The sequence below is a fragment of the Homarus americanus genome, unplaced genomic scaffold (assembly GCF_018991925.1).
Source record: "Homarus americanus isolate GMGI-L3 unplaced genomic scaffold, GMGI_Hamer_2.0 scaffold26351, whole genome shotgun sequence".
Classification (NCBI taxonomy): Eukaryota; Metazoa; Arthropoda; class Malacostraca; order Decapoda; family Nephropidae; genus Homarus; species Homarus americanus.
Window position 1 is genome coordinate 4864551 of NW_024724368.1, and position 10935 is coordinate 4875485.

Below are 10935 nucleotides of genomic sequence, written 5' to 3' on the forward strand. Positions count from 1 at the left end.
TGTGTCATGAGCATGGTGGTGGCCCTACCAAGATTAGGAAAACTCTTGGTCTGGCTGCTTCTACTGTGGCTTTTACTCAGCTCACCCTTGCTTTCCTCCTTGAGATGATGAACCCAGACTGCCCTCCTATTAGGTAATGTAACAAAATTACACAGTATTTTATTAATTTATTTTTATCATGTGTTAGGTAATAGAGTACAGCCCTTGTGTATCTGGCCAGTGGAGGAAACATGTTGCTTGTGGCTCCCTTGAACATAAACTATTTTTACATTTTTACAGTACAATTATTGGTCATTCTGAAATTTATTTAACATATTGACAATATATATAGTGCAGTGCAGTGTTGATTTAAAGAAAATAATCTTGAATTACACCTAGTGAACTTAAAATTTTATTGGTGAAATGACGGCATCAAGAATGGGTCCCCTGAAAGGTGATTTCTCCACCCCCACTTCCTTCTCTTCTCCCTTCTCCTCCTCCACCCCCACTTCTAATTCCCATCATCATCAACCAGGAGCCTTCTACATACACACCTCAAAGTAAGTGTACTTTACTCGTTTTTTTTTTTACTTTGTATATAATTTTCAGTGAGCTGGAACCAATTACCCAAAATCCAATTGAAACAATGGATTCGGTTAACGAACGACCATCTGGAACGAATTGAGTTTGTTAACCGAGGGACCACTGTAGTACAGTATCTCTTATTATTACTGTACTGTTATATGAGTTAATACAGTATAGTACAGTATCTCTCACTGTACTACATGAGTTAATATAGTACAGTAGTTAAGGTACTTACTGTATGTAAACCTGAACACATTAACTGATCCTCACCGTTGAACACCACAGGAGGAGATAGAGGAGGAGGAACCGGAGGAACTGGGAGACCATTGCGCCATGTCCAAGAAGGAAGTTGACTACACCGACAGCTTGACGGAGAAAGAATGGCTCCGTGCTATTGAGGTACGTATGGTAGTTACCACGTTCTCGTAACAATGTCTTGGGGACAATTGGCGTCGTTTTTTATATATGTGATGTATTCTGGTGTGAAATATTATTAAAGACTTATAATTATCTGCCTCGCAACAACAACAACAACAACAACAACAACAGCATCGCGATTAGTGGGAATAATAATTGGGAGCCAAGTGGTACTGCCGTTAACTTGAGAGTAAACAACTTTTAATGTTGTTAGAAAATATAAAATGGATCTGTAAGAAATGGCAGCAGACATTGTAACCAAGTTTGTATTTTACCATTTATGATAGAGATCAACTTATATTAATGCTGCTGCTACATTAATTACTACTGCTACATTAACTAATGCTACATTAACTAATGCCACATTTACCACTACTGCTACATTAACTACTACTGCTACATTTACCACTACTCCTGACTGTTAGTGGGTACAATTATAAATATTTTTTATAACATGCAGGCTGTTGAAGAGGATGGTAAAGAGGTAAGAGATGGTGTGTGTAAATCAATCTATCTTTGTCTGTCTGTTTGTTTGTGAATGTATGTCTTTGATTTATACTTGTGTCAATTAAATCTTCAGTAAATAACAAAAAAAATGAGTAACTGTGTGTATTATTTTCGTCTATAGTAGTTAAATTAGTGTGTGTAGAGACATGTACGCACAGGTAAGTTTATGTATGCACAGGTAAGTTTTTGTATGCACAGGTAAGTTTTTGTATGCACAGGTAAGTTTATGTATGCACAGGTAAGTTTATGTATGCACAGGTAAGTTTATGTACGCTTAGGGATGTTTATATACGCACAGGTAAGTTTATGTACACACAGGGTAGCTAATATAGAACTTTGATTTTCAGCAAGTTCAATAGTTCAGTGTTATTTAGTGTATTATTGAACAGTACCAGGTATTATTGAACAGTACCAGGTATTATTGAACAGTACCAGGTATTATTGAACAGTACCGGGTATTATTGAACAGTACCAGGTATTATTGAACAGTACCAGGTATTATTAAACAGTACCGGGTATTATTGAACAGTACCAGGTATTATTGAACAGTACCGGGTATTATTGAACAGTACCGGGTATTATTGAACAGTACCGGGTATTATTGACCAGTACCAGGTATTATTGAACAGTACCAGGTATTATTGAACAGTACCAGGTATTATTGAACAGTACCAGGTATTATTGAACAGTACCAGGTATTATTGAACAGTACTGGGTATTATTGAACAGTACCAGGTATTATTGAACAGTACTGGGTATTATTGAACCCATGTGTAGCCAGTGTGTGTGGCTACATAATATGGTTCACTGTAGTAATATGGCCCACACTACAGTACTGAAGGCCATTGTTGTAAGGTATAGTACATAAAATACAATAGGGCCTGTATAAAAAAAATTTGATTTACCAGAAGGGCATTTTATTTATTTATTTTTCGCTCAGTTTAGTGAACTGATTCTCAAAATCAAGCGAAAATTACGAAAATTGATTTAGTGGAAATTTCTTTTTATCAGAAAGGGTTGGCTCGAATTAGTTCATTAATCCTGGACCTCATACAACCTTTATATCGCATCTCTTACTATGTGGGGTGAAAAGTGATCCTGAAATATGGATTACCTCTACTTATATAATGTGTGATCAGATCCTGGTGCCACATTCTGTCGTGAACTGTTAACTGTTGTGTACTGTTAACTGTTGTGTACTGTTAACTGTTGTGTACTGTTAACTGTTGTGTACTGTTAACTGTTGTGTACTGTTAACTGTTGTGTACTGTTAACTGTTGTGTACTGTTAACTGTCGTGTACTGTTAACTGTCGTGTACTGTTAACTGTCGTGTACTGTTAACTGTTGTGTACTTTGATGTAGTTTTACTATGTTGTGGTTTACCTGTGGTCTTTAAGGTGTGTTTTACCTGTGGTCTTTATGTGTTTTACCTGTGGTCTTTATGATGTGTTTTACCTGTGGTCTTTATGATGTGTTTTACCTGTGGTCTTTATGATGTGATTTACCTGTGGTCTTTAAGGTGTGTTTTATCTGTGGTCTTTATGATGTGTTTTACCTGTGGTCTTTATGATGTGATTTACCTGTGGTCTTTAAGGTGTGTTTTACCTGTGGTCTTTATGATGTGTTTTACCTGTGGTCTTTATGATGTGTTTTATCTGTGGTCTTTATGATGTGTTTTACCTGTGGTCTTTATGATGTGTTTTACCTGTGGTCTTTATGATGTGTTTTACCTGTGGTCTTTATGATGTGTTTTACCTGTGGTCTTTATGATGTGTTTTACCTGTGGTCTTTATGATGTGTTTTACCTGTGGTCTTTATGATGTGTTTTACCTGTTGTCTTTATGATGTGTTTTACCTGTGGTCTTTATGATGTGTTTTACCTGTGGTCTTTATGATGTGTTTTACCTGTGGTCTTTATGATGTGTTTTACCTGTGGTCTTTATGGTGTGTTGTACTTGTGGTCTTTATGATGTGTTTTACCTGTGGTCGTTATGGTGTGTTGTACCTGTGGTCTTTATGATGTGTTTTACCTGTGGTCTTTATGATGTGTTTTACCTGTGGTCTTTATGGTGTGTTGTACTTGTGGTCTTTATGATGTGTTTTACCTGTGGTCTTTATGGTGTGTTGTACCTGTGGTCTTTATGATGTGTTTTACCTGTGGTCGTTATGGTGTGTTGTACCTGTGGTCTTTATGATGTGTTTTACCTGTGGTCCTTATGGTGTGTTGTACCTGTGGTCTTTATGATGTGTTTTACCTGTGGTCTTTATGATGTGTTTTACAAGTGGTCTTTGTAACTACCACACACTGGTGACCTTAATAAACTTACTTCAGGCCATGGAAGAAAAGGAGGAAGAGGTAACTAGCAGTAAGAACAAGAGGACCTCAAAAGGCAAGCGTAAACAACAGGACGACCTGGATAACGATGACGACCCCAAACCTAAGAAACAGGGTCGTCCGGCCAGGGAAAAACCCGCGCCCAAAAATAAACGCATAATTCGTCAGCTGAAGCGACAGGTCAGTGAGTCAATCAGTTAGTCAGGCAGTCAGTTAGTCAGTCAGTCAGTCAGTCAGTCAGTCAGTCAAGTCGTCTTTTATGCCTACAGTAAGCTAACCTTGACTATATATTGTGTTATCTCACATTATTTACACACGTTATTTACATAAATTATTGATATTATACATTATTTATGCACATTATTTACATATTATTTAGACATTATTTACACACGCTATTTAGACATTATTTACACACGCTATTTAGACATTATTTACACATTATTTACGCACATTTTTCACACAATATTTACACACATCGTGGAGATAAAATTTTTACTATATAATAAAAATCTCTATCATTTTTGGGGGAGGTTTCATTTTCCTCCTCCCCAAAAAACTAACCTAACCTAACCTACCCTGCCCTAACTAATCTAACCTGCCCTAACTAACCTAACCCCATACTCTCTCTCACCTATTATAACAATTCTCTAAACAATAATAACACATAATACTTTACTTGGTATCGTAAGAATCTTGTTCCCATTGTCTTATTTATTTATATTTTTTAAGGGGAACTATAAATATTTGATCTTTTTTTTTTGAGGGGGGGGGGGTGTATTTTCTTAGCACCGTTAATATAATGTAACTCTTCCACACAGCGACGGGCGGGTACTGAGCGAACCGTTCATGAAGTTACCGTCCCGTCGAGAACTGCCGGATTACTACGGGATAATCAAGAGGCCTATGGATATTTGCAAGATCCTATCCAAGATTGAGGAAGGAAGGGTAAGTTTGATGTATAAACAGCAGATTAAAACAACAAACGCACTCCATTATTGCCTCTCGTTTCACGGTGTTTGGAAGTAAGAGTAAATGCTTCAGAACAGTTTATATTACCTGTGTTGATGTATAAACAGATTAAAAACAAATGTAATCCACCATTGCTTCTTAATTTGATGGTGTTTTGGTTATTGAGGTGTTTGGATGTGAGAGTAGTTGTTTGAGTACAGTTTATATTACCTGTGTTTTATTTAGGATTTTTTGAAGTGATATAAACACAGTATCCAAGAATTTATCAGATACTGGAATAAGTGTCTGGTCAGGTTAGATTAAGTTAGGTTGGGGTAGGTTAGGTCAGGTTGGGGCAGATTATGTCAGGTCAGGTTAGGTTAGGGTAGGGTAGATTAAGCCAGGTCAGGGTAGATTATGTCAGGTCAGGTCAGGGTAGATTATGCCATGTCAAGGTAAATTAGATCAGGTCAGGTGAGGCTGCATTAGGTTAGGCTACTTTAGGTTAGGTTTAGTTAGATTTGGTTAGATTGATTTAGCTTTGGTGATGTTAGGTTTGATTACATTTAAACTGCATTATATTAGGTTAGGTTAAATTAGAAGATTCAGAGGTTGGTTAGGTTAGAACAGGGGTCACCAAACTTTTTTCACAGTGGGCCGGATAACTGAAAGAATGACGAGCGCGGGCCGCATAATCATTCTGTTCAATACTTGCAAGCCAGAACGAAAGCTCTGGTAACGTCAGAGCGTAGGCGGAGCTACCACGAGCCGGGGAAGGACTTGGGATCCGGCCCGCGGGCCGTAGTTTGGTGACCCCTGGGTTAGAAGATAAAGAGGTTGGTTAGGTGAGGTTACATTGAGTGAAGTTCACTGGGGTTAGGTTAAGTGGGAGTATTTAGCTAGTTATGTGGTTATCACGTACACACAGCCTTAACTAATACAGTATGTAGGTAGTTACGACACACACATGACCACACCATACACTAATCATCACAATATTTTAGAATCACAGACAGAGTTACTTAATACCCCCATCATTAATCCAAGCCTGAGAGCTAAACCTAACGACCACCTGCCCGTTTTCAGTACGAGGACGCTAACGACCTGCAGAGCGACTTTGTTCTCCTGTGTCGCAACGCCCAGGAGTACAACGAGGAGGCTTCTGTGATCTTTGAGGACTCGATAATTATGCAGAGCGTCTTCTTCAACGCCAGGGAGCGCATGGAGGCAGAGGTTGATACTTTCCCTGAAGAAGGTACGTCAGTCAGTCAGTCAGGGAGTTGGTCAGTCAATCAGTAGTTCCTGTCAACAGTTTATATCCTGAAGAAAAATGGTAGAGTTATTGTTATGGTAGCTCAGTCAGTCAGTGGTGTTGTTATTACTCAAGTATATTTTATTATTACAGAAGAGGAAGATGATGAAGAAGAAGAGGAAGACAGTAGAGGAAAGGAGGGGAAGAAAAATAAGAAGGATAAAAGCCGAGGCAGGAGGAAAAGAGTAAAATATGCCGATGATTCTGAGGATGTTGATGACGATGATGATGACGTGAGTAATAAAAAAGAAACAGAGTGAAGCTTTTAAATTAGCCCCTAAAAATGTAAGCAAAAAACGTAAACCAAAATGGGGTTAAAAATTGAGTGGAATTTTTTTTTCATCGCCAGTTTTTATTTTTATTATTATTATTTTTATGCCGTTTGTGTTAGTTATTGTAGTAGTTAATTGTGTTTGTATTTATATATTAAGATAAATGTTTGGTTGTATCAGCAGCTCTATGTATGATGGTCTTACTGATTGAGAGAGGGAGGAGAGAGAGAGAGACTTTATAACCCAGTCTCAGCTTATGACTTTTGGGCTTTATAATAAAACAAACAGATATATGTTTAACTTTATATTTTTCTTAACATCTCATCATGATCTACAATATGTGGTGCAGTATGTGGTACAGTATGTGGTACAGTATGTGGTACAGTATATAGTACAGTATATATATGGTACAGTATATGGTACAATACAATACAACTTTTCCACTCAAAAAAACTCCTCTATAAGTTTTCTTTTGTGTGAGTCAAGTTATTTTTTATTATATTATTTTTAATAGGTTTTACTTTTAATGAAACTTCCTTAAAATTAAAAACCAAAAACCCCCCCAAAATTTAATTATATTTCTATCAATGAATATTTTCCACAGTCATTAATTATAATTTTTCCTTTGTGTTCCCACCATACATGAGACCTTATTATGTTCATCAAGTTATACCATTAGATAATATTCTTTAACTAGTGGTAAAATATCTCTTCTGTCACACACCATTATAGTTTGTACACCCGGTGAGCTGTCTTATTTAATCTCTCTGTTTAGTGATTTTGTTTTTTTTTTATACCTTTTCAGTGATGTGTGTTTGTCTGGCATCGGGTTGAAGATGTGAGAGATCGAGGCAGAGTTTACTGTCGGCTTGATTATTTAAGATCTTGAAGTAATGTAATAATTTAAAATGATCTCATCTCTAGAGTTCTGTCCTCTCAGAAGTTATTGTCAAGGAAACTATAAAATTGTCCTCTGTCAGAAATTATTATCAAGGAAACTTGCAATGAAGGATCATTGTAGGTATACCAAGTCCTTGATATAATTTTAGCAGAGAAAGTATACAAGGCACGAATGAGGGGTGACAGCTGTGAGTCCTGGAGCAAGGAACATTGTTTACTAAAATGTCTCGCGGAACTTAACACTTAATTACGTATGTTTTGTTATGACGCGTACATAATGTAGGGTAGGGTAGCACCAGTTGGGGGTGGGATGATTATCTTGTATACTAAAACAGACTTAGTAGAATGTTGATGAAATAGTGTTGTGAGATTGTCTGGTACTAGTTGTTGTTCATGACTTTTTCTCGTGAAGTAATGTTTAGAATTATTTAATATATTTGGTGTAGTGTTAATAGTCCCCAGGTTATGTGTACACTATATAGCTTGATGTAAAGAGGACTTAAGTGACGCCTCTTACAAGTGGTGCAAATAATCTTTTAAAGTGGTGCAAATTATTATTATATTTTTATTTTTTTACTTCTTTTTTTCTCTTTAGGATATAGATAAGTTTAATTATACTGATTCTATTAAATAAAAAAAATAGCTAATAAAGGCAGAGTGGAGAATTGATCAATAAACAATAATAGCTAATAGAAACAGGTGAAGAATTGATCAAAAGAGAGATGTTTCTTTACGATCTACCCCTTACCTTAATCCGAGAGAGAGAGAGAGAGAGAGGCATCTGATCTCTCATTCCTCATAGACATTCCGATGTTATGATATACGTTGGTAAAGTAATGGCTGCTGTAGAGTTTGTCGGTGAGTCTCATTAAATTAATCGTAAAACATTTTGCTGTGAAATTAACTCTACATATTTAATTTAACTCTACATATTTAAATTAACTCTACATATATAAATTAACTCTACATAATTAATTTAACCCTACATATTTAAATTAATTCTACATATTTAAATTAACTCTACGTATTTAAATTAACTGTATGTATTTAAATGTCAGAATATTGTGGTAGAAGTAGTTATACACAATATAGTCTTTTACTTAAATAAAAAAAGATCAAAGGTTTTCTTCTTTTTTGGGGCTTAAAGGCAAAAAAAATTATACTGGAATGGTGGTGATGGTATTATATTATGGTGTAGGAATGAAAGAATTTGTTTGTGGTCGTCCCATCTTGGGATAAACTGTACTGTCTGATACACAGTCACTTACCTACAGTTACTGGTTGTGGGATAAACTGTACTGTCTGATACACAGTCACTTAACTACAGTTCTGGTTGTGGGATAAACTGTACTGTCTGATACACAGTCACTTACCTACAGTTCTGGTTGTGGGATAAACTGTACTGTCTGATACACAGTCACTTAACTACAGTTCTGGTTGTGGGATAAACTGTACTGTCTGATACACAGTCACTTAACTACAGTTCTGGTTGTGGGATAAACTGTACTGTCTGATACACAGTCACTTACCTACAGTTCTGGTTGTGGGATAAACTGTACTGTCTGATACACAGTCACTTACCTACAGTTCTGGTTGTGGGATAAATTGTACTTTCTGATACACAGTCACTTAACTACAGTTCTGGTTGTGGGATAAATTGTACTGTCTGATACACAATCACTTACCTACAGTTCTGGTTGTGGGATAAATGGCACAATAAAAGCAATAATAAGACAAAGCAGAAAATGCTCACTTCCACAGCAGGTATCTTGAGAGCCACTGATTCTTTGAAGCAGACTGAGCATTGGTGAAGATCCAGTGTTTGCCATTTAATATGGAATCCTTAGTACATGACTCAGTGATGGGGCTGAGTAGCTCATCCAACTCATGAATGGTAAAGCCCCAGGAGACGGTAGGTTTCCGCCTCAGAATACAGTAGGATTCTGCCTCAGAATACGGTAGGATTCTCTTAGAATAGGGTAGGATTCTGCCCCAGGAGATGGTAGGATTCCGCCTCAGAATACGGTAGGATTCCGCCTCAATACTGTAGGATTCTGCCCCAGAAGTCGGTAGCATCCCGCTCCAGGAGATGGTAGGATTCCGCCTCAGAATACGGTAGGATTCCACCCCAGAAGACGGTAGGATTCCGTCCCAGAATAGGGTAGGAATCTGCCCCAGAAGACGGAAGGATTCCGCCTCAGAATACGGTAGATTCTGCCTCAGAATACTGTAGGATTCCGCCTCAGAAAACAGTAGGATTCCGCCTCAGAATGTGGTAGGATTCCGCCTCAGAATGTGGTAGGATTCCGTCCCAGACTAGGGTAGGATTCTGCCTCAAAAGACGGTAGGATTCCGCTCCAGGAGACGGTAGGATTCCGCCTCAGAATGCGGTAGCATTCCGTCCCAAAATAGGGTAGAATTGTGCCCCAGAGGACTTTAGGATTCCTCCCCAGAATACGGCAGGATTCTGCCCCAGGAGAAGGTAGGATTCCGCCTCAGAATACGGTAGAATTCCACTCTAAGAAACGATAGGATTCCGCAACAGAATACAGTAGGATTCCACCTCAGAATACAGTAGGAGTCCGCCTCAGAATATGGTAGAATTCTGTACCAGGATCGGGTATGATTCTTCCCCAGAAGACTGTAGGATTCCACCTGAGAATGCAGTAGGATTCTGCCTCAGAATACTGTAGATCTGCCATCTATACTTCTTGTATTTAATAGCGGTCAGTATTTTCTCCGTACTATCATACGTTTCTTTCACACCTACAGAATGCGCAACTGGAACTGAGGGCTTCTGGTTCCCATTATGCAACAATACTGCTTTCAAACTAAACTTGGAGGAATCTACGAAAAGCCGCCATTCCTTTGGGTCATGTTTTTCTCCCAACTCTGACATCAGTCCATCTACATCGGTACACACACACGGAGGGAATCCTGCAAACTGTATAATGAATGTTGAGTAAACACTGAGGAGCTCGGGCACAGGAGCTCTGAGGAACTTGGGACGGTGGAGGAGGTGGAAACGGAAATTGGAGGATTTGACAGCTTCACTGACATGTGTTTTCCAATTTAGTTTGTTATCTATAGTGGCGCTAAGGAGCTTAGTGGAGTCTACAACCTGGAGTGTGTTGGGGCCTAAAGTAATAGAAGGGGGTGGGACAACGTCAGAGAAGAGGTTGATGTACATAACCATGGTCTTGGTATGGTTGATGGTGACATGGTTGTTGGTGGAGGGCGGTGTAGTTGGGAGCTGAATTGTTGACACTGATCTCAATGGTGGAGTCGTCGACATATTTCCAGCGAGCAAGGGTTTCTCTTAGGGCATCTGTACTGCGCACATCATAGTCATTCCTAAAAAAAAACCCTCTAATTCATATTACGCTACATAACATTCAAATCCACCGCGCTTGTAGAATTTCAGAAAACGGGAAACATTGTTAAAGGATAACTCGCCTACTCAATGTTACTGAATCATTTGTTAAATTGTACCCAGGTACGGTTATATAATATTACTTGTATGTATTCACAGCATTAAGGAGAACTCTAAGGTATCTATAAGAGGATTGGGAAAGTCCAGTTGATCCGGACTAGTGCACTTTAGGACGAAGTGTAGATCGTGGTTTGAAGGTCATACTATTTACGTCTGTTAACGTTTAGCGAACAAAACTTCTGC

At 38.1% G+C, this 10935-nt stretch overlaps 1 protein-coding gene across 3 annotated transcripts; it reads left to right on the forward strand.

Moving 5' to 3' along the window:
- The first annotated feature begins 816 nt into the window (after positions 1-816).
- LOC121864200 (transcription activator BRG1-like) lies at positions 817-10331 on the forward strand. 3 transcript variants are annotated; one of them, XM_042363215.1, is made up of 6 exons: positions 817-963; positions 3822-4004; positions 4646-4772; positions 5862-6030; positions 6181-6320; positions 10032-10331. In XM_042363215.1, the coding sequence occupies exons 3-6, from the start codon at positions 4674-4676 to the stop codon at positions 10092-10094; spliced, it is 471 nt and encodes a 156-aa protein (XP_042219149.1). In that variant the 5' UTR covers positions 817-963; positions 3822-4004; positions 4646-4673; the 3' UTR covers positions 10095-10331. The 3 variants fall into 3 exon arrangements, with proteins under 3 accessions (XP_042219149.1, XP_042219151.1, XP_042219150.1); XM_042363217.1 differs by lacking the exon at positions 10032-10331 and adding an exon at positions 7165-7183 and having other exon boundaries at positions 830-963; XM_042363216.1 differs by lacking the exon at positions 817-963 and having other exon boundaries at positions 3781-4004.
- Positions 10332-10935: the final 604 nt, after the last annotated feature.